General features: G+C 37.0%; 1 protein-coding gene across 1 annotated transcript in view; it reads left to right on the top strand.

The window, feature by feature from the left end:
* LOC148836066 (phospholipase D1) overlaps positions 1 to 25,084 on the top strand; it is a 43,271-nt gene that overhangs the window by 8,818 nt on the left and 9,369 nt on the right. Inside the window, exons 6-20 of the mRNA XM_088913497.1 lie at positions 1,025 to 1,083; positions 2,161 to 2,253; positions 3,363 to 3,515; positions 5,948 to 6,097; positions 6,835 to 6,918; positions 7,659 to 7,740; positions 9,304 to 9,414; positions 11,152 to 11,361; positions 16,468 to 16,702; positions 17,264 to 17,392; positions 18,367 to 18,492; positions 19,815 to 19,933; positions 23,429 to 23,542; positions 24,217 to 24,327; positions 24,802 to 24,887. Of these exons, the coding sequence (XP_088769623.1) occupies positions 1,025 to 1,083; positions 2,161 to 2,253; positions 3,363 to 3,515; positions 5,948 to 6,097; positions 6,835 to 6,918; positions 7,659 to 7,740; positions 9,304 to 9,414; positions 11,152 to 11,361; positions 16,468 to 16,702; positions 17,264 to 17,392; positions 18,367 to 18,492; positions 19,815 to 19,933; positions 23,429 to 23,542; positions 24,217 to 24,327; positions 24,802 to 24,887 (1,862 nt within the window). The remainder of the gene's footprint in view (positions 1 to 1,024; positions 1,084 to 2,160; positions 2,254 to 3,362; positions 3,516 to 5,947; positions 6,098 to 6,834; positions 6,919 to 7,658; positions 7,741 to 9,303; positions 9,415 to 11,151; positions 11,362 to 16,467; positions 16,703 to 17,263; positions 17,393 to 18,366; positions 18,493 to 19,814; positions 19,934 to 23,428; positions 23,543 to 24,216; positions 24,328 to 24,801; positions 24,888 to 25,084) is intronic.

Genomic DNA, 25,084 nt, shown 5'->3' on the forward strand with positions numbered 1-25,084 from the left:
ACTCAGGAAAGGATAGTGAAGACATTCCAGTAGCATGCCAATGCCAAAGCCTACATAATACACAGTAAAAATAGAAATTTGATTACCATGGTAAATTTCACAGTGATGCGCAAAGATCAAAACAATTTAACCATGGGAAGCCTTCACCTGTATTACTTTGAATACTTACCATGGTTACGGTCTGCTTAGATTTCTAATACAGACGTCCAGAAATAATCTGTTGCAGTGTGAATGCTGTATGCGGCGTGCTATGATTTATATACTATTAGCAATAAAATGAAGAAAAAACTAACAAACGTGCAATCAAACTGAAGGTACTGAATAGCAATGGGCTCAGCAGGCTTTATGAAGTTATAAGTCTGAAAAATTATGTTTTACAGGATATCATTCCCACTGTGATTCCAACCATTAAGAGGGTTGTATGTAATAGTGTGGTTTTAACAGATCTGTTGCACAACATTTCACACAGGATGAGGTTTTGACAGCCACATATTAAAGAAGTATTTTTTTCACTAATTGAAAACCATTTCTGTACTATGAAACAAGAAAGGGTCTCTATTACTATAGCCTTGGTGGCCATTATTCCTCTAGGTCAAGTTAGTATAGCATAGTTAATACAATTCTTTGTGTGCATAAAAGTTTAAACCTATTTTGTTTAGGTATCACTCCAAAAAAACGTATAATTGTTTCCTTACATTAAATGTCCAATTTGTGAATACATGAACTAGCATTCAGTAATGCACAGTTCCCAGTAAGTGTGTTGAGACAAAAGAGCACCTCATCATCTGTGAAGCATGGACTGTTTTGGGTCTGCATGGCTGCATGTGGAACTGGACATATCATCACTGCACATACAGTACAACCAAACAAAAATATCTGTTTTGACTTTGCTGCTTCCATACTTTTAAAATACTTTTGGAAGGCACTCTATAGTGTTTATAATCCCTATTTTAATGGTCAAGGACTACTCGATGAGAAAAAGGACTTAAAATAATTATATATTGTTGTTTTTTCAACTTTCCAGCTTGAATTCTTGGAAGTAAGTCAATTGTCCTTTATTCGGGATCTTGGACCGAAGGGAATGTAAGTGTTGTGTGAGAGAATGGACATTTTATCCCCTCCCTGGTACATTTTTTATCTACAGTATAGTTCATCAAAGTCAATAAAGCAAATTTTGTCAATAAAGTAAAATTCAATTTTTAATTAATAACACAGTGATAAATTCTGTGATTAAGCACATGAAAACAGTCATGTGGATTTGGCAAAAGACACAAAGTTTTGGCATATTCTATCAGTCCACATCTTATAAAGAAAGGAATACAAACATAAATATAATACTACTATATTACTTACTGTACAGTGGATATTAATCCATATACATATGTAGATACAGTATCTAATATCTATATCTATCTAATATCTATCTATGCAATTACTGCAGATCATGATTATATTTTTTGACCAAATATAAAACCCCGACATTTATAGAAAACGAGTATGAATCAGTATAAACGTATTATATTAAGTTTCTGCCAGTCACAGATTCCAGACCTAGTACTCAATGGCTTTTTGTATGCCCCTGTCTTCTAATGTCTCCACAATGGATGCCCTTTGTCAAGTACCAGGCTTATAATTTAAATTTGGCAATTTCAATTACAAAGTGGATTTTAGTATTAATGTAATTCTGAATGTACTGTAACTGGAGCTGTTCCACATCATACCACCCCTTTATACTGTATAATGTCAGCCTTATATATAGCAAGTATTTCCTTTTAAAGGTCTGTCAGGTGCAGTTATTCTCATTGTAACACAACTTCCCTCTTCAAAGATTCTGATCTATTCTATTTATCTACTGTACAGTAGTTTGCTTAGTTGCTAGAAGCTAATTCATTTTTGATCTCTTCCTGCTATTAAAACATAGTGAGCATAACTGTTCCACGGTATTATGGGTATTTAATAAAGTACACAAATCAATTTCATTATATGACTTAATACAGTATCTTTAGATTCGTTGTATCCACTGAATTGACAGTTTGAGGTTTGAGACTGAAATCAGATTGTTGATTTGAAGGACTTGAAATTGTTCTGTTAGCTGCAACATATAATAACTTTATGAATGGGTTTTCTAATCTAGTTTGCCTCTTTTGAATTTTTTAAAAGTGAGGGGCTTACTTTGAAGAAGTCAGGGGGCAATACATTTCCTGGGTGTTACTGCTGTGGCTCCAACAGTGTCTGCTACAGGTGGTCAAAGAGGTAATCAGTTTCACTAAAATGCCTGATGAACTGATGAAGAAAATCTGCACACAATGCTATAATGATTAATGGAGTTTTTAATGAAAGTTCGGGAGGAATGAAGGCAGCCGCGCTCATTCGACACAGCTGCTGCAATTCTCACTAATCCTGACGTAAGCAACCGGTCTCCAAAAATATCAAACGTCACCCTCTCCTCTTCCTCGTTCGTTTTCTGCATCCCTCCTCCACCTTTGCAGCTACCCCATTGGTTGCATGGGGGTCCTATCCTCCCCGTCCAACGGCCGGGAGGTTGGCCCTCAGCCAAGCGGGTTATGCCAAATCTCCACATCACAATAAACGATTCTAATTTCTCCCAAGCTTTCGGCTGCTGTCATTCCTCGTGAACTGAAAATGTTTTTAGAACATTGGAGATGACTTTTTATATAAGCAGTTCTTCTTGCTAAAAGATAAGGATGGTTTCAAATAAGAATGGTTTCAAATCATGCCAAGTACTATCTTTTGCTGCAATTACTGATAAATTAGTACACCGTACCATGTCTACAACAAAAACATGATTTAAGATGACATGTGCGTAGGGTGACTGTATGACTCCATGTTCACCTTTGAGACACAATAGAATTTTAAACTACACTTAAATAAAAAAAAATGTTGTTTAGTAAAATAAGTATTACACCTTGACTGAACTGAAAGGGGGACCAGCTAAACAATATTACTGATTTGTTCAAAACCAATTTCAGGTTTGGTTTTACAGTGACCAGCTCATCAGTATCACACATTTATGGAGCATGTGCAATACGTGTAGTAATTTTCAGCTTAGCAAATGTGTAAGGCTGAATTTAAAAAGTAATACATTTAAAGTTAAGTGCAGTTTAAAATTTACATCTTGTCTCAAAGTGTCCAAGTGAACACAGGGCCTTGTCAGTTTCGTACTGTATATATGAAATCCATATTTGAAAATGCCCATCATTTATTAACTTCTCCATTCAGGCCTGATAATCAATTGTGGTAACAACATTAACATTATTTCTCTAGTTTTGAATGACGTCTAGAGAGGATTTTTTTCTATACCTGAAATATTTAAATACTATACATTTACCTTTACATTGCAGGTGGCTAGTAGTTAAAGACTCCTTTGTTCTATACATGAGACCTAAGGATGGACAAGTTGGATCAGTAATTCTTTTTGATAAAGGATTTAACATCAAAACTGGGACCAAAGAAACAGGAATTAAACATGGAGTATCAATTGAAAACCTTTCCAGGTAGGTTAATCTACTGGACTATTCAAAATATTTTTGTTTAATTTTGCACTTGGTCTGAAACATGAAGCAACAGACTCATCACTTTTTAATGTGATCTGTCCTAACACAATCATACAACAGAGACACAAGAACAGAACACAGGACCATAATACAGCAGGGGTCTCAAACTCAGTTCCTGGAGGGACCCTTTTCCAACCACATATATTTTCTCAGCCACATAACTGGTCTAATAATTGAATTTGCTGCATAATTGTAATATTTGTAAACCATCTCAGAGGTCATTGATAGATAATGATGCCTTTAACGAAATGAAGGTCTGTAAAGTATTTTACAAATCCCTCCAGGAACTACAGGTGAGAGCCCTGTAACACAGGTTACACATGAGAGGAGACTATTTGACCTGTCTTGTTGACTCGCTGGCCTGTAACTACAGTAAACCCTCCTTTTATCTGAATAATAGCGGGGAAGGGGCGTCTGTTATTGCCAAATGTCTGTTAAATCACAAAACAACATTTTTTCAGCCCAAAACCATTAATATTCATGCCTTTGAGAACATTTAAATGTATGATGTAGAAAAGATGTGATTGTTTCATTATGCTTGCATTTTAGTGAGATTTCTTACATTTTAGCGTACATCACTGTACTGTATTTGTACTGTATTGTTTGTCATAAATATAGTATTGTATTGTATAAATATATATAAGTATTGTAACGTTATATACACACTTTTATTCAAACAATGTCAAACCATGATGCAATTGCTGTTCAGTACATGTAAAATATTTTACATTAAATGTATTTTCCGACTCACACTTTCATTTCTTCAATTTTGCCCTACAGTATTTTTAAGAATAAACTAATGCTGTTATCTGGACTATGTATAGTACCTCTTTATCTGTCTTTGCCCGGTATTGTGGTACCATTATCATCGTTATTATCATTATTGTCCATTATTGTATTGTCTGGTATTTCTGAATTTACAGTCAAAATGTATCTTTAGCAATTTTGTCTGTTAATCAGCTGGCTGATTAAAATCTCGTCCTTAAAGCCAGGACCATTAAACCAACAGTTTTCTGTAGTTTTTGTACAGTAATTTGGCATTTTGGATCATCTGTAATACAAACTGACATATACCTGTACATAAGGAATTGTCAGAACACCGGACAAGGCGCCAGAAGATCTGCGGAATCAGGCAGAGTCTGTACTCAATCTGCCAGTTGCTGTGACTTGGCATTCTAGTCTCCCTTTTCTCCAGTGTTTTGACCCTACTTGTTCACTTGTGTGCTTACTCCTGACTATAAAATTGGCTTGTTTTTTTATGACTGCGCTTGTGGATTTTCCTATGTGGTTTTGCCCTCTGTCTTCCCAGTTTTGGACTTTGCTTTCACCTCTGACTGCGGCTTGAACTGTGTCTGTCTGTTCATCACACCAACTTGTCTGTCTGCTTACACCAGCTTCCTCGTCTGTCTCAGATGTACCTGGGCTCACCTCACTGCCTTAAACCGCTGTTCTCAGTTGAGTAAGAGCAGCAACATTTGAGGTATAGTGTAAAGGTGGCCCAGACCTGGTCCCCTAGAGATACAACCGGGCAGGTCTTAGAGGTAACCATTAAATCATATCTGGAAAGATTTTGATCTGTTGAGTCAGTTAATAGATGCAATTAAGCTGTGGTCCTTAAGCCCTACAGAGCCTTGAAGCTTTGGCATTTTCCTTTCCAGTGATCTCTAAATTACATATAATTGAAAAAAAATCCCCTTCTGAAATGGTGAAAATGAAATTGTTCCAAGTGTTTATAAATTGACGCGTTAATGATGATCTACAAAGCCTGCTGGATAATGGCTCCTCATGACCGGGATTACCTGATATAGAGCATTGATTCAGAGACTGGGAGTGCATCAGTAGATAAGAAAGATGTGGGCTCCTTTTAGAGTACAGGAGACAGGCAAGATGTGAAAGAATGGGTCCCAGAACATGTGCATAATTATGGGAAGAAGACATTGCTGATACACAAATACAAAATGAACAAAACACTAAAGAACAGCAAATCTTTGCAATTTGTTAGACTGCAAACCCGCTGTTTTCATGTCTCAGGGCTGGTTAATATCACAATGTTTTCAATATTAAAGAACAATTCCCCAATGTACAGGCAACCTAATACAGTATGGGTAAATTGTTCTCAAATTGATATAAGTTGATAATATATTATGAAAGACTAACTCTGGTGTGCCAGTAGGTGGGACTGCCTGTTAGTAATGGTAAACACAAGCCTTCATGACAGGTGGTTCTGCCTTAATGGGGTCATTTTGTCTTGTGAAGGTAAGTGGTTACAATTACTGAGCCACAATGCCACTAAGTAGCACAACAGAGTAAGTCCTCCACTCTATACATAAAATAGTAATTTTTTTATTATTGTTCCAATATGTTGTTTTTAGGACACTTACCATTAGATGCTCGACTTACAGACAGGCCAGGTGGTGGGGACAGTCCATTTATGAGTTTTCACAAAAATATGGGACGGACTTCATGAAAGAAAACCAGCATGGATCCTTTGCTCCTGTGAGAGAAAACACATTAACAAAATGGTAAAGCACATCACCAACCTGTGCAAAGATTTTTTTTTGGTAGATGTTTCACTTTGGGGTGGCATGGTTAGCATTGTTGCTTCGCGGTGCTGGGGTTCTAAGTTCAATTCAGGATGTGGGGTGTTTTCTTCATTTGAGTTTGTGGTTCTCCCCGTGTTCACTTGCATTTCCTCTGCATCCACTGATTCCCTCCCACAGTCAAAAGCCATACTGGTAGGTTAGTTGGCTTCTGGGAAAATTGGCCCAAGTGTGTATGTGTCTGTGTATGCCCTGCAATGGACTGGTGTCCCATCCAGGTCTTATCCCACCTCATGCCCTTTCCTTTCCGGGGATAGACTCCAGCTCCTCCACAATCTTGAATTGGATGAAGCAGATAGAAAATGGATGGACGAATGTTTCACCGTCCCAAACAGTGATTGACATGGCAAAATGTGCTTTAATACCTCCAAGTCCTGGAAGTGACAAAAGTGAGCACTCATTCAAATGAAATGAGAGGGACTGAAATGGACTTGTCCAAGGGAAAGATTTGTTGTTTATGTATAGTATATACATTTTGTAAAGCTGTTCAGAGATAATTAATAACAATGTTTAATTAGCAAAACATTTAATAAACTTGTCTGTGGTTTTTGGAAGTTATCTCACTGAAGATTGGATGTATTTTCAATTTACTGTAGTATTGTGTGAACAAAACTGTTTTCTTCCCTTTCATGAATTATGTTATTGTGCTTCCCCTGCAGGTTTGTCAATGCAGCTGGTTACTTTGACACTATTGCTGATGCACTAGAAGCAGCCAAGGAAGAGATATTCATCACAGGATGGTGGTATGATGATAAATGTAACAGCTGGCTGATTAAAAACTGCATAAATCATTCTGCCTGCATTGAATTTTTAAAATGCATGAAATATTTATTGAACACCGTTTCTCCAAAGAGCACTAAAACTGGGAAATACAGTATTCTATAACCAAACACTAAAGATAAAGTGTCATGAAGTATTGCTGTAACGATTTTGATGGACCATAGTGTGGACGTTGCACTTAAGAACACAAGATTGCCAAAAAGAAACACATCTAAATCTATAGGCAAACTATAGGCAATCTATAGGCATTGTGTTGCAGATCTGAGACTAACAGCTTAGAAACCAAACGAGTAATGATTAAACATTCCTTTCATCCCTTCCAGAGTGTATCATGATTTGAACCACTTGTCTGTCAGGCCAGGCTTAGCCCACGGTGAGCTTATATTGGATTAAACTATTATTGAATATAGGATGGAATATGTGCTTTTAAAATTATTTTAACAGCTTATTTTCCAGTTCCAAACTTTGAAACTTTGTTTTCTGACATATTTTAGTTAGGGAGGCTTAAAACTCGGACCTGCTGTTCAAGGTTAATCCAACTACAAAGCAATCAATATGCAATAAATGCATCACACTGAGATATGGTCCAAAGATTTTAAACTCACTGGACATTCATTCATTCATTCTTTCTGTTTTATGTCATTAATTGTAAAATGTTGTGTTACATTCATTCTTGCTCCTGATTTAGTTTTAATTGTGCCAGGTTAAGTCCCGAAATCTTCCTGAAAAGGCCAGTCATGGATGGAAACACCTGGAGACTAGACTGTGTCCTAAAACGAAAAGCTGTAAGTATTTATCATATTGAACTCATTTCTGATGATTTCTCAATATGACCAGAAAAATATTGTCATGGTAACAGTACAGTTTTATATTTTAAATATTACAGATTGTCTCCTTCAATTACTGTGTTGGTTTTAAAAATACACCTCCTACAGTTATCTCTTGTAGTTAGATTCTTGTTAAAAAAATGGAAAGCATGTTAGGATTAAGTGCCTAGGGCATGAATAATATTATAAACTGAGCATCAAAGGAAACCTATGAATATATTTATGCATGTACTGTATGTTTTAGAAAAATAAAGTAGACCAATTTTGGAAATCGATTTAAAGGTTGCACTGTTATTTTGCTTGATTATTCACCTATGAGTGGCCGTGATAGGCTTGAACGTAATAGGCTTGCTATTGCATAAACATTCAATCGCCTCATTAGTGTGAGACTTGATTGGGCACTGGTGATGAAGTGATTTTACCTATTGAATATCAATACTGGTGAAAATTAAGTAAGAAATACATAGAAAAGAACTAATATGCTCCATTAATCAGAGGGACATCACCTTTTGGAATGTTCATAGTCAGCAGTTTCTCATCTGACAGAACGTTACAACAAAACACTTTCCACAAATGAACTATCAGCTAAAGTAAGATACTGTAGGTCACCTCAGGAGGACATATGCATTGGAGCTACGTTTGTTGATGAATCAAGAGTTTCTGTAGACGGCCCTGATGGACATCAGCAAGTGTGACACAGCTGTCCAGAACAATATGTTGATTGTTGTGTACAACAGACCAATCACTGGGATGGTCCAAGTGTGATGGTCTGAGCAGAAATGTCTTGCTGTTACAGAGCTCATCTTGTAGTCATTAATGGCAACCAGGCTCCATAGGGATCAAGACCTATGATCTGTGCACTAATCACCAGAAAGCAGCACTACTGGGATGATCTGGAATGATGTCTGGCATTTATGATCAGAGACCATCGAAAAGGCGCATGCTTGTCAAAGTTTCAGACAGAATCCCACTAGACAGTATCTGCAGTCCAGTTCAATGTATATGTCACAGTGTACAACTTGTATCACTTCCAACGGTGGATATGATACATGTCTGCAGCCTCTGACTTTCACAGTAGACCCCCCATTCATAACCCCTGTTAATGACAAACATTAATCGACATGATCGATTTATCTACACCGTGTCTGTTCTAATAAAAGTCACCACACCTGTTACAAAAAATATTGTGTTTATTTGTATCCTGATAATAACTTTGTGAAACTATTGCAGTTATAGGTGATAAGCTTCTTTTGATGCTCAATATTAACTGAAAAACATACTGTAATGCTGACAGGAATTTACCATTTGTGAATGCAATGTGGTGCATGCATAAAAAAGCATTACTCACTATATGGTGAATAAAAAACTTTAAAATATAAACATATACATTTTTCTAAATGAAACAAAATGAGAACCATAAGCAATCTGCAGGTTCCTTTACACCCACTAGTACAGTAATTCATTAAATATTTATTGGGGTGGCTGCAATATGGTTTCCCAATTCTTTTCCCTGTCTCTTAGGAACAAGGAGTGAAAATATGTGTTCTCCTGTACAAGGAAGTTGAAGTAGTTCTGGGCCTTAACAGCGAATACACCAAGAAAACTCTCATGGGACTTCACCCAAACATCAGGGTAAGGAGCCTATCATGTCATTTTTCTGTTTAATTATTGAGTCTTAGAAAATACAAGGTTCTAAAGAAAAACATGAAAACATAAGTACATGTATGAAACATTGACATGTTAGAATTGTCCGTTTCTGATGACACGTGGATAACTTGGTCAAGGGGATAAGGCTGTTGAAATCTCCCCGCTCTGTTTTTCAGAATATACCTTCGGTTGAAAAATAAATGCAAGACTTTTAAAGTTTTGGAATAGAATCTTTTTCTATCTGGAATAATAGGCTATGATTTATTGAAACAAATTGGGTTAGTTATGGAAAATGGACATTTTTTTAGATGAAATTGTTATAATACAGAATCCAGAAAAGCAGCATTTATAGAAGAGAGCCGATTGAAATCTCAGGTTTGATTACCAACAGCTTTCTGGTGAACCAAATATATTATACAAAGATTCCATATTAAATTCTGTCTGCTTCCTAAATCACCAATGTCTGCAGCACAGTATAATAGGTTTTATGTAATTCATTACAAAACATTATAAAGAAAAAACAGTGTTCATGAATAGGTTTCTTACACCCAAGACAAATGCAATATATCATTAACAAGCAGAAAAAGAAGAGCTTTGTTCTATTTCAAGAGTTTCTTTCAAAGCAGTTCTACAATAATCTTATTTGCAAATCAATTTCTATTCTAAATGGACAGAGGAAAATGGCTGGATATCTTGGAGGTGATGACCTTTTCAAACTCAGTCAGTGAAACAGGAGATAATTAGGATACAATTGTCTGCAGACAGATGTACAGAAAGCGTAAGTGATGTCACCCCAAATCAACTCATTCTTCTCCACCACAGGTTTCTGATGGGATTCTTTGTTTTGTTGTGTTGTTTTTTTCTCATCATTCAATGAACGAAGGTTACGTCAAAATGTATTACAGACGGCACACTAGCTTTCTCTGTGTGACAGGCCTCTGGACACGCAAACGTTAGGCTACTAGACCATGTACAGTATGGTGACAGGAGAGCTGATTGAAGAACAATTACAGGAAAATGATCTCTGTGGTTGGCGCCCTACATTTCTTGTCTTCTTCACAGTGAGCTACAGGAAATTCCCCAGGCCGTTCTTCTCCAGGATCAAGCTTGCTTTCCCCAGGTGGGGAGCACAAGGCATCTCTTTGGAGATATGGCTACACGAATTGCCATGTCTTCTAATTTTATTCCAGCGAATCCTCAGGCTTATTATTGATTGACATGCCGTCAGATTTTCTTATCATAACTATTATTTTTCAGCGGCAGTTAAACCCTACCAAACAATGATATTCTTTAAAGTGCTTGAGAAACCAGCCCTGAGGACTTGTGTCATGCGAGCTCTTCAGTGTAGGTGTCCTAGATTGAGTCCCTAGGTCCTGCTGAACGTAGTGTGTGCCGAGAGCAGGAGGATGGCTAGGATAAGAAAGATTCACTGTAGACACAGCTGTTTCTCACTTTCCGTGCGGTGGGCAACAGAAGCTGCTTATTTCTGTTTTTATGCCTAGGCACTCCCTCTGTCGATTTTTTAGATCAGTGCCTTTAATGTTTCTCTTCAGTCGCTGTTTTGGGGTCCCCCACATCCCAATACTTTTAAATGTCATATCTGATGGAAATTCAGTTCACAAAACAGGACAATGTCAATTGAAGGCACTGTCAAACACAGTCATCTGGACACACATGATACCTGCTCATATTTTGAAAATGTGTCTCCGTGGTTGTCGGCAGGTCATGCGTCACCCTGATCATGTCCCTTCGACGATACTGCTCTGGGCGCACCATGAAAAGACGGTGGTGATCGACCAGTCCGTGGCGTTTCTGGGAGGCATTGACCTGGCTTATGGGAGATGGGATGACCATCACCACCGTCTCACTGATGTGGGGAGTGTGAGGAGGACCCCTCAACCTAGCCCTGTACTTTCTCCCAAACTAACGAGGGTACTTTCTTCACGCTCTTTTCCCCTTTCACTCTGGTCTCTCAGGGAAGGACTAGTATCCCTACATCCTGAACAATTCAAGTTCAATTTATGAGGAATCCCACATACAGGAAGAAAGCAGAGAGTGGTTTAAACTGCCTAACCTGGTTCAAGGTGGAGAATGGAGGCAAAAGTTGAATGGAAGTAGGAAAGGGCAATAATAATGGTATTATTAACTTTTCATGAGGGGATGTCATGGGGGATTATAAATTAGAACAGCAGAGATAAAGGGGAAGTTGCTGTCATTCCTCCCAGGCTTTTGTTAAAACACCTATTTACAGATATGTGGCTGCGAAGACAATGTGTCGCTCTCTCAGCGAGGGCTCTGCTCCTTAAAGACACACCCCTTTCGACACATATAGTATAACAATCTTGGAAACATGCCTTAGAGGTATTAAGTTGGTGTTATCTCAAAGTAATAAGTATGCTCCACTTATATGGACCATTCACCTCCATTCCCTTTCAAATAGGTTACTATTTTACCTTTAATTATCTTTCATCAATATCGATACTAATGGAATGAGAGGAATTCACACATACAGCATGTCCGCAGTGTTGCATAGTGGATTTAAGGATACACAAGATTGCAAGCCACAAAAAAGTGTGTAGATATTACCTTTAACACTGAATTTGCACTTCAGGATAATCAAGAACTGAACTCACCAATTGAGTTCATTGCAAAGGCAATGATGTATAAAATACAATTAGACAACTGATGACTGTAATGTATGAAGCAAGTTCCAGTTATTAATACAGGTACCCTTTACTTACCACTTTGAGTCAATTAGTGGAAACTTGTATTGTTTTGTTTTTGTTGAAATGTGACAACACAGTAAACATCTTGCAAATATGACCCATGGAGACTTATTGCCAGGAGTGCTGCACCAGTGTTTGTCAATATTACGGCTACTCTCATCTTTTTCCCTGCCAAGCTGATAACAGCTGTGTGTTTTTGATGCGTGTTAGTGTCACACGTCAAAATATATCAGACAGGTGACAGTTTCTGTGCATATGAAAGGAGGTGCACCAGATTCAGTCATGGGCAAAACGTTTCCAAAGCCTTTGATGATAGAGGTATAATTTAAATATCAGCAAGACAATTGATTGCCTTGCCTTGCATATTGCCAAATCCTCAAGCCTTTTCCCAAAATTGTAAGACTGGGTAGTTGGATATTGTATACAAGACATTTTTTAGTCTCTTTATTTAAATTAATGGTATTTTCAAAATTCTGCTGCTACACTGTACAACTTAGATCTTGTTTCAAGCCTCATAACTTCCTCCAAATTAGTTTTAGTATGATTCAACAGGCTGCCTTAATACAGACAGGCTTTTCAATAGGTTAGTAGATTACAAACTGAAAAGGAAACAGAAGTTTTCTTCGTACTCATTTTGGGCTCAAATCAGAATTCACCTAGCTAAAAACAGCTAAAAAATCCAATTGTGTGGACACTATTAAAATAGCTTTTAAAACAATATTTTAAATTAGTGATAAACACTAAGCCCTTTAATATAACAATGGGAGATCCCCAAAAATGCTGTCTTGTATTTGTTTTGGTTTCAGTAATTTGGTCAAATACTTTGAAGAGGATGTAAATTAAGTTTTAATGGGGTAACTCTCCTGGTTGAAGAGAACTCCAACCTGTCAACAAGAGACAGGGAGCTGCTGCAAGGGCAAAAATGGGGTGAAATGAAAATGGAACTTGGATGGAGCGAGTCAGCGAGTAGCATGATATTTAGACATAGGGGACGAGATTAGGGTTTGACTTCTTCACAAACTTCTGTTTTAAACTTCAGTTTTTACTTCAGAATGACTAAATACATCAGAAAGTTAGTAAAGACAATCTACTGTATGCTGTTGTGGACATGAATCAGAAGCGAGGTGCTAAAAAAGACTTTCACATTCAGAGTCTATATAAAGAGTCAGACGTGATTTTAGGAACACTGGCAAAGTGAGCTTACCCAACACTAAGCCCCAACTTTCTCTGTAAAACAGACAATAATTTTGTATGAAAAGATCAGCATCAATCTTCTGTCTTCTCTAGAGGTTGTTAATGCATCATGCCTTGGGGTGTGAAACTGAATCTTTAGTAGGAGAGGGTGTTTCTAGCTTTATGAGCTCATTCTTTGTGTTTTTGCAGCATCAGAAGAGTTGCTTTTAAAAGGAAAAATAAATACCAGTTCCAAAATATCCGGGACTCCCTTTGAGGGCTCTGAGATAATCCTTACTCATTCACGCTGAGAAACATTGCTTAGCCTCGGTGGAGTTTTCTTTGCCTCATGAGAACTGCATTAAACATAAAGGTCCTCCATGGATGAATGAGTCAACAAATTACTAGTAACCACTAAATGAGAATGATTTACCATATGTACATACCCTGCCGCAGTGAATCTACCGTAGTACAGCACATACCTGCCATCATGTCATTAAATATGTCTGAAGTGTTTAAATAAACATGATTTTATTCTTTCTATGAAGTAGTTTATTGCATTCACTTAGGGCTTCTTTTTCTATGCTTGAGTGGCTGTGCCTGTCCTACTTGGGGCTCCTCAACTGTAAAATCTTTGCTAATATACATGAAACTGTTACAGCTGTTGGAATAACCTTTAAAACGTCTCCTAAGGAGCACAGTGATATTTGCACTTAATAAAATTATGCCTACCAGGAGAATACTGCTGTGACATTTGCCATTTGTCAAGTGGAAGCTATGATCCTCTATGAACCATTACCCCATGCGCAACATATGAACATACAGATACTTAACACTTTGTGGACACAGATGAACAACCTATCCATATTTCTATAAAATGGCTTGTTTCTATGTCCTTTTCTTTTATTCGGTCTACATGTTTGCTTGTACTTCAACAAACAAGGCATAGTTACATTACAGTTAGTATCTTGAGGCCTGATGGAACGTTGCTGTGCACAATGAACTAGGCATTCAGATTAATTCAACTTTAGATATTCCATTATTCTGACAAATACTCAAACTATCTCAACATGAAAAAAAAAACGATTTCACATCTAAGGTTTGTTGCAAAACTGCCTTAGTTTGCGTGGGGAGTGTGTCTCAGACATATCAAACGTTTTGTGAAAAGAGGCATTCTACTTATATTTGACTCAGAATACTTACTGCACATTATTTTAGTGAAATACTTTAAGATTATTAGTCCCCAGGAAATATCATCACATGATCTAAGTCAAGCAGTGCCAGTGGTATTTAGTAGTAGCTGGAAGTTGTAGATTTGTCTGCTGCCGCAGTGTATTTCTGACTCTCCGACTAAGAAGAAAAAAGAAGAGCTGTTAAATCTCTCACACTGCTCCTTTGGTATGGCTTTTGACATTTCCGACTGTGGGACAATACATCTAAAATAATGACATTGATAAGCATTTATCTAACATTATTTAACCATATCTAGTGTGTAATCTGGGGGCTACAGATGCACGGTAGTTAGAGCTGCTGCCTCACAGTTTTTATGTTCCTGGCCTTGATAAGCAGACTACGATGCTGATCATTATCCTCATGTGCTTGTGGGTTTGCTCCGATTTCCTCCCACGGTCCCAGGCCATTCATTGCAATTATTAAATATAACCCCCATGTGAACGAATGCATATGTGCCCTGCGATATACTGTACAGGCTACTGTTCAGGGTGTAATCCTGCCTTGTGCTCTGCACCTGCCGGATTAGGCTCTGTCTCACTGCAACTCACTAATAAATAAACTAGCATTAAGGGTCCCTGTAGCAGGGATCAATTACACCTTCAGACTACTGAATATTTAATTCAATGTTTCTTGTAATTTGTCTGCAATAAAAGTCTAGAAAGCACCATTTTTTTGGTATTTTGGTATGATTAGTGATTACACTCTGTGTTGTGTAAGAAAGGAGTGTATCCAGAGCTCATCATGGTTTCTTTAGTGTTAAGCAGACTACAGAGCAAGTGATTTCCCCAGGATGGGATGCAGATCTTTCACAGGTATTAACTCCCAACAATGCTGGTACCCACTTATACAGCTGCATGGACTGGAGCAACAGGGGTAAAGTACCTCTCTCACGGGTACAACAGCAGTGCCTGGAGCAGGGACTCAAACCTACAACCACTCAGTTGTGAGTCCAGGTGCTATGCTACCTCCTCTTGTTGTATTGCTTTATACTGTTACAAAATAAGGGTGTTTGGGGAAAATCCAGAGCAGGAAATAAAATAATTAAATCAAATAATACCTGAATGTCAAAGATATACCGGAACAGTAAGAATAATGTCAGGCAAGTGATTTCTTTATTCTCTGGCACAGCTCTGGTGCTTAGTAATAAAATTGTAGGCTAACTAAGACCTAGGAACAGTAAATTGTAAGGTATTGTTAATGTACATGTACTGAACAGTGATTGCAATTGATATACTGTATAACAATACTTTATGCATTTACAAAAAACAATTTCCGTACAGTAATGTACACTAAAATGGGACAAATACGTAATAATTCTCAGTAAAATGCAAACATAATAAAATAAAATGCAACATATTTTCTACAATATATCTTTAAGTGGGTCTAAAATTAATGAATAGCAATATTGCCCTATCGGGGATAGAGGTAGGACAATTATAGTGGATAGGGGTTGGGCAATTATAGGGGATCGGGGTAGGCGAAATACTTACATTCGGCGTTGTTTGTGTTTTGTATGCTTTAACAATTTTTCTATACAGTTCATTCATTACACAAAAAATAAAGAGCCTGTAGGAAGGCCCAGGAAGAGTTTTCATTGACGGTTGCTCCATCCATACATTCACTAACCAGGTCACAGGGTGTTGATTGCAAAAATAAGTCAGATCTTAAGGACATGTAAAGTACTGTAAATATATATATATTTCTTAAATAATGGTGTGTTTAGAGCTGAAAAAATTTCATTTATGACTTAACCGACATTTGTCAATAATGGACACCCTTTGCCCCCTGTTAGTGTGTTAAACTGAAGGTTTACCGTATTAACAAGTGGACGGTTTCTCAGCGCACAATGAACTGAAATGCAATTGCATGCTGGGATTTTCACATCTGTTCATCGGCTTTTCCACAGCAATCGGCTATAATAGTTGAAGAAGAGATAAGTGAAGCCAAGAGCAACCAGGTGGGCAAAGACAGTCCAAGCGGTGTGGAGCGGAGCAAGGGCTTGAAGAAAGAGCACACTGATGAGCACCTGCAGGAAGGGAGCTGCGGTAGGCCAGCCTCACAGAGCAGCAGGCTTCACACCGCACACTCTGAGGACCCCACCACAGAGGACTGCAGCCACACTTCAGAAGATCCTGAAGCAGGTGAGAAGAAAACCGCATAGTTGCTCCATTAGAGTCCCTTGTCTTTTAAAAAATGTCTTAATTTTTGGAAGAGCAGGTGTGTTTTCTTGCTGTGGGAAAACAATGATTAAAGAGAGATTTGCCTTTCTGCCAGCAACTACTGCTGTGCTCTATATTGTTGTGCATTTGATAAATAAACTTTGATTTGATTTGATTTTGATTTGATTTGAGATCAGCTGTGCGGTTTGAATTTTGCAGGATTTCATTTTGATCACGTGATGTCATTAGCCTTGCTTTCATCTAAAAATTGTTTTCATTCTAAAAAGAAATATAAGGAAAACATTACTGTTCTCTTATTATTTCCAGCTCATTACCTTTTAGAGTTTGTGTTTATGACTGTACTATAATCACCTTTAAACGAAATCTCAATACCTAATTAAAATCCGTCCCCAGGCTCACTTCATGAGATAAGGTAAATGAAGGATAATGTGAAACAAATAATTGAAAACTCAACAAAACTCAAAAATAAAATCAAACTCTGTGAATGTAATACAGAGTGTGACGCCACATGTTTGTGCCCAGGGTACTGCAGCAGGAGCAGTCTGAGCTCGAGAAAGATCCATCCCAGGGAGGTGTCCAACAAAAGTCTGTCTCTTCAGTCCAGTGAGTCTGGGACATTTCGAACACAGTATTCATTGACTTTGCCTCATGGTAGGTAACAACTGAACCTTATTCTGCTTGTGTATCCACTATGCAGGAGTTAAACGTTCAACAACACAGCTATGCAATTTACAAATAAATTTATGTCCAGTATGTCTTTTTCTACTTTAGCTGTTCATGCATTCCTATTGTACAGTAGTATATGATTTGCTAAATAAATATTGAGAAATGTCATCTCTGTTGTCCTGCATTTCACAATACTGAAAATTATGAATAAGAGATCGTTTTACCAGCAGCCAGATATTTTTATACATACTGTAGTGATAATATTCTGAAAGGAAGCATCCTGATTTCTACAATACATCTTACGTGACTAATGAACACGAGAACATTGGCTATTAGCTTGTACCTCTCATTTACAAGATCATTACTTAATAATAATTACTTATTTATACTGTAGAATTGATACATTTCTGCTCCTAATATTTTCCATTTCACCAACAAAAGAAATGAAAAACAAAGTGAAGTTTCATTAATGATTTGCTTAGGTAATCCATTAATTAACACTCGATTCGGACCATGCAGAAGGAATATGTAATTTGTTATAGACTAAGTCTGTATTGTAGAGCAAAAACTGACTATGTGAAATGTTTTACTGAAAAATGTAATATGACAGGAAGAAAGGAAATGGCTGATACAAATTAAAAGTTGGCACTGTAGCTTTTTTCTGCACAAAGAGAGATCCATCTTAATTTAGAGCACGCTGTGATATTAGAATGACTCAATAAATTGAGCTACCGTACCATACATACGATTTTAATGACATTTACAAAATGAGTATTTTAAGCTCTTCCACATCACATTACCCTCCTTTATAACCACTAAGAGTGCATCCTAAATTACAAGCCTCCCATTAATAGATGGCTAAAAGAAGAAAAGCGTTTTTGTTTCTTTTTTTTCTTTCAGCTTGATTATGAGTCATTCGTTCTGTAAAAAAAATACAAAAATATTTCTATTTTTTCTAGATACAAGCTCACTCCGAAGTCACATTAGTAGCAATGAGCTATGTGGAGAGGCCAGGTTTTGGCATGGCAAGGATTACTGCAACTTTATCCTCAAGGACTGGGTTAAACTGAACAAGCCTTTTGACGGTAAAATCCTGTATCTACAGTATATTATATGATTTCTGATTGATGCATCTGCATCTTTCACCTCATGCATTTCAAATCAACCCTTGTTCCATGTGTAAGGGATTCAAGGAATCACAGCGCAAGTCAGTAAAGGTTTAGTTTGTAACGGAAAAGGCTGTTTCTGGAGAACAGTGACACGCACAAGGTGTATTCCCCACAGTTCTCCAAATTCCATGCATGTTACAGAGGGTTTTACAGTCAGCCATGTTCACCCTAATTTATTACCATGAAAGGGTGCTTATGAGTGGCCACTACCAACATATTGGAATATAGAAAATACTTGCACATATGGAATCGTGACAATTCCTTATAAAGTTATCCCCACCTTTCAAGTTATTTCTGAGATTTCAAGTACAATACTTCTTTCTGACATGCCAAATACAGCAGGTGTCTATGAATACGCTCAAGCCATGTCAGGAGGAGTAATCACCCCAGCCCAGATTACACCTGGTAATTCAACTGTGCTGTCTTTTATACACATTGACTTTCACTTTCAGGATATGGCCAGTTGATGGGTCATCTACACAGTATGCGCTGCGATGCGGAATTTGTGGTCTACCCCTTGAAAATCTGTATCCCCTGCCCTGAACTGGTTACAATGCCAGTGTGAAACCCTGTCAGGAGATGAATTGGATACGATAACGGCTGTTCTAGATTTCTACCAAACGTGGAGCCAACCTAAAAACTCTTTTCTGCTGACAGAAAGTGGATTACTGAAAATGGGATAGACTCCCTTAACCTTAATACAACTCCCAAAATAATTGAGGATCTGTCTTGTAACAAAACACTAAGAAAACACATTTTAACATTGGGTTTTAGATAAATGCACTAACATAATGGATCCATGCCAAACATACTGGAAAAAAAAACAAGCTGAGTGTTGTCATAGATGCATCAGTTTTATTTACCCCATATACATAATTTTCTACTTTCGCAATTAATGACTTCACACAGGAAAATATCTAATGTAAACATACTGTAGTTCAGTGCGATTAATTATGTTGGCTTAGTTTAACCCCCGGATATAGAACAAGGACTTGTCACAAAACTCACCATATTTGGGAAGACCTCTGGAAAACATCCATTTTGCATTAAGTGCTCTGTGCAATTTAAACCAGCTATAGTAATCTACAGAATCTAAATAACTTGTGTTTAGAATTGTTTGCTGAACAAATCACCACTGGCAAAATGTGTGCATGTGCATATATATATATGTATGATTTTTGTTTGAACAGATTAGGGATAGGAACATCAGAAACAATTGGTTTTTTTTTCTGTTACAGATTTTATTGACCGATATAAAACTCCCAGAATGCCTTGGCATGATATAGGAGTGGCAGTACAGGGCAAGGCAGCAAGAGATGTTGCTAGGCATTTCATTCAGAGATGGAATTTCACAAAGGTTTGTATTTACACCGAACCATTTTGTTTTTACCAATTATTTGAATTCAGGAATGTTGTGATGTTTAACTTCATTATCAACAGATGTTTTAAACTATTCACAAAAGCAGAAAAAGTAACATACATCTTGGGCTGTCATCACCAATGAATGACAAGAAACATTTTATTAACCTTTATTTTTTTTATTTGATGACATTATATAAATCACACTTTTGGTTAACTTTTAAAAAATTTCAGGCAAACATAATCAATGTCGTATTGCATATTATGAAGGTATTCCTTTGTTCCTTTATTTTGCACAGGATGTCCACAGTTAAAATACCTAAATTATACTATATTTCATTTATTTTGTGCTTACTGTAAAGTCTGAGATATGATGCAGTGTAAATTATACTTAATTTAGAAATTAGAATTGGAGGTTTTTTACACCTCTGTAAAGAAAGGTTAATTTTTTGTAGCATAGAAAATCTAGTTGAAAAATAAGCTGCAAGTAGTGACATTTGTATGTTCCATTGCTGAAAAGGTTTTTTTTTGTCTTGTAATTCTTTAGAATAAGCAGCATTAGCTTGAGCTTAGCACCACCTGCAGTTTAGCATTGTAGTGTGCTCTGAATGCTTGTGTGACTCAATAATACCACTGTCTCTCACAGATCCCTTTTAAAATAATTAGAGTCCTTTTTACTGGGATTGTTCAGTAATTTAATTGGTGCAGGCCTGTATTATTCGAAATGAAATGTCAGTCATATTTCATTTCTGGCTGCGGATCAGGCACATTCTCGGAATAATTAAAAATAAAGGGAAGCCAGGTGGGGAAGAGGTGGAAACAAAAGCTGCATGAATGGGCTTGATTAGGTGTTTAAAGAAAATGAGATTCCCTGGCCCAAAGAAAAGTACAATTGAAGTGATTTCTGGTGTAGCAATTGCCCACTCTGCTGATTAGGGAACTGAATTTAGTAATTGTCTGCATTCATCATTTTATTCAAGCTCCATTTTTGTTACAGCAAAAATAATCAATTTGATTATTCTACCATAAAAAGTACAACGATAAGCAGGAATAATAATAATAATAATAATAATAATAATAATAATAATGTTTTTAAAATAATACAGTATTTTTAAGATGGACAGAGATCAAAATATTTTGTCTTTAGAAATAAAAGACTGATCTACATATTTACACATATTCCATAAAGTTTATGCATTTTATGCTAGGTACTTAGCAATGTTAAAAAGATGATAGGGAATAAACTACAGGTAATCTCTTTCATTAGGAATCTGCTATCTTACTATTAAACCATATCAACTGAATATTTCTACTAGCTTGTGCGGCTATCAAAATCAGAAGAATACTGTACAAACACCAGAATATGTGCAATTAAATACTAAAATAGACCCCAACTGTGATTGCATTTCTAGTACCCAGGAGATGTTATACACCTTTGTATCTTTTCTAATAGAATCTGAACTGCAAGTATATTCAGTATCATAAATATTGTCAAAATGCCACAGAACACGAAACATGTTGTGATAATTAAAAAAATTACTAAGGAGCAAAAGGTTGCAGCTGTAGCCCTGCTGAGATTTTGAAGATGCTCCTACTCCTCTGTCGAAGGTAATGATGTAAATGAGACGAAGCAATCTGAAAATTGTTCTTATTCCACAGATAATATCAAATATACAGAGTGCTTGAAGAGATAATGATCTCCATATCTATTGTTACAGTTTACGATATTGTGCAAGCCATGGTATGACTCTGTAGTCTCAGACACAAAGAAAAAAAAAGCACTGATGAATTACTGTGAAGCTCTTGTACAGTATATATTTTTATCACACTATTTAATACACTGTCCAAACTACAGCATGTGTTGATCTTCCAGCTAGAAGACAACAAGTCACAGTGACAACTGCTCACAAAATAAGACTTGCCTCCATTACAATGAAATCAACACAAAATGTCAGTTGAATGAGTTCAAAAATTACATTATAACAGAAAGTACTTAATGGGTTAATTTTACTAGTTGTCTTCTTTCTGAAATCATTCTGTGGGTTAATTGAAAGATTTTGTTTTAATTTTGAGAAAGATTTTGTATGCGAACAAAAATGCTCACTGAGCAATACCGGTAAGTCGTTCTCTTCTACATGAGCTGTTCACATAACAATGTGAAAATTCAATATCAGAGTGTGTTTTCTTTCTCCACAAGGGGATTTTCTTATTTTGATTATATTTTCGCAACCATAAGATTTAATTTATTCAGAGACGCTAGGCTGTTGACTGAAGAAAGAAATCCAAGTCATCAGTAGTAATTTTCTATCATGCACCCCTCATATCAGGATAAAATGATTCTGAATTATGTCAGCTGAAGTTTTCCATGATTTGAATAAACAAAATTTAACACATTTCTATGCATGCATCCATCGTTCCATATGCACAAATATATATATATATCAGCACTTTCTTACTACATCATAGCTTTTTGGTAACAAAACCAGCTTCTTCTATCCTTGTACCTACTGCATATGCTGTGATTTGATGTCTTTCTTCATTTACACCTTCTGTCCAAGATCTCAGATTGTGTGATTGCACACTCTGGGCTAGGCATCTAACTAAGCCAGCTCACAGAATTACTGAAAACTACAACCATCACCTAGTTCACTGTAACTGCATCATCTCATTACAATGTTCTCTGATACTTGAATCACGTGAGCCTCTAGACCCCAAAAAACAGCATCTTTGTCTTTTTCAGTTTTAAACACCACTCATATTACAGGTATCTTGTTTTGGAATACGGTAATAATGACTTAGACAGATAGGAGGAATGCATATTTTTTCTTTGTGGACTTCTACAGCACAGGACACTGAGAAACAATAGAATTCCACCAGACCACTGTGATCAATGATTAGGTCTTAACTGTCAAAGTGGTTGAATTCTGTCAAATATCCTAATAACTAAAAAAAAAGTATTCACCATGCCTTTGACCTTAGATCCCTCTAGACAGTGTATTCTATAAAGACTGGATTCTAATAAGGGTGATAACACTGCCACTTGTATTAGTCTTATGTGTAATGTATTATTCTATTTTTTTCTACCTACATTTTCAAAAAAGACACATAAAAGATGCAGAAAAGACTTACCATCCATCCACTATCAGAAATCCCACATTCCTGGAATGAGTCATATCAACTTAGAATTGCTTTCCAAAACTGCAAGGAAAGATAACACTCTAGATGGGGTATTTATCCATCACAAGGTAAACACTCACACACAGGGACAAACATTTCAGAGACAGCAATTCATTTAGATAGCATGTTATGGGTAGAAAGTAGTAGTAAACTGGAGCCCCCTGGCTAAATCCTATGTGGACTTTGGATCAACATGCAAGCTCCACACAGACAAGGCCCCGGAGACAAAACAATTCCGTAAATGTGGAGTTTATGTTTCGGACTGAGCAAAAGTTTGTGATTTCAATCTTAGCCAGGATTTTTTCTTTCCTTACAGTTGGTAAAGAAACGTTCCGGTGCAACATGTTACCCCTGCTTACTACCAAAATCGCTCTCTGCACCTGTGGAGTTCCCTCTGGATATGGGCAAATGCACACACGCCAATGTACAGGTCAGTACAGTCCTATACAATAGGAATTATTGAATAAATTCACTTTATTAACTCACTTTAGAAAATTAAGGGAATAAAGAATGTGCCTTTGATCTTATACTTTGTTTTAGGCTTGCTATTTTCTTCTTTTCCATCTAAACTGGATATGTAACTGTAGATACTTATTTACAAAAAAGATTGTGGGAAAATGGAACAACCTGTCTAGCCATGTTGTTGTGCCTGATACTCTGGATTCTTTTAAGAAACAACTGGATTAGATCCTTGAAACAATTAGATACTGACTACTTAACAGGTAAAATGAGCCAATTTTCTATTAGGGTTGCAGGGTTGCAGGTAAACCGGAGCCTATTCCAGCAAGCAGTGGGCACAAGACAAGATACACCCTAGATGGGATACTGGTCAATTGCAAGGCACACAGATACAGTACAGATACAAACGCTCACACCAGGGCCAATTTCCTAGAAGCCAGTTAACCTACCAGTATGTCTTTGGACTGTGGGAGGAAACGGGAACAACCAGAGAAGACCCACGCAAACATGGGGACAGCATACAAACTCCACCAAATAGCACAGCCAGGTGCAAGGCAGCAATGCCAGCCACTGTGCCAGTTTGCTACCCTCTGTAACCTAATGCTTCTTACCCTAGTGCTTTGCTTTCTTATTTTCTAAATACAGGTCTTGAGATCTGTGTGTCAGTGGTCCATTGGCACAAAAATCCACGAAGAGTCCATTCACTTGGCATACATTTCTGCAATCAGCAATAGCAAGCATTTCATTTATATTGAGGTAAGACAACTACTAGATCTGGCATTTTCCGTTCTGTAGGTTGTCATGATTGCTATCAAAAGTATGTAACTGCTTCCCTGATAGACAAGCTACTTATATCCGTATTACAGTACTGTGCGTGTACTGTATTAGATTGCAAGGAACTTAGGATCAAGTGTCATATAAAGCACCAAGCAGCAGAAATGCATTCAGAAGTGGTTCTTTCTACTTTTTATAAGGAACTAGTTAGGGAGTACATCACTACCTAACTTGTAACAATTACTGGGTTCTCATTCAGTTTTGTTGAGTGTATTTCCTGGAAAATGTCCTGTATGAAAGACTAACAACTTTTGGAAGTCTATTAGCTGCCTTTGAATTGAAGTACACAGTACTATGCTTGAACATAGAATGTTGGCTTGTGTATGGCAAAAGTTACATATTTTATATATTTTTCTGTGTTCACAAAAGTTCAAAAATCCTTGTCATGTCTTGCAGAATCAGTTTTTCATCAGTTGTGCTGACAAAACTATTCACAACGGTATTGGAGATGCGCTGACAGAGAGAATACTAAGAGCATACAGGTATGGTTGTTTTGAATCTTGAGGAAATCTTTGTTACTGTACCTTGGTGAAATCTTTTTTTTTTCAATTTCCTCCATGCCAAGCCATGTCTCGATACTTTGCTTTAAAAAATTGTGTCTGCCATTCTTACCCAAAGCAGCTTGTATCTGTATCCATTCCAATACTGTCATTTTGGCAGAAGGAAAAAAGACTGAGGT

This window comes from Atractosteus spatula, chromosome 4 (assembly GCF_055471065.1).
Source record: "Atractosteus spatula isolate fAtrSpa1 chromosome 4, fAtrSpa1.hap1, whole genome shotgun sequence".
In the NCBI taxonomy this organism is placed as follows: Eukaryota; Metazoa; Chordata; class Actinopteri; order Semionotiformes; family Lepisosteidae; genus Atractosteus; species Atractosteus spatula.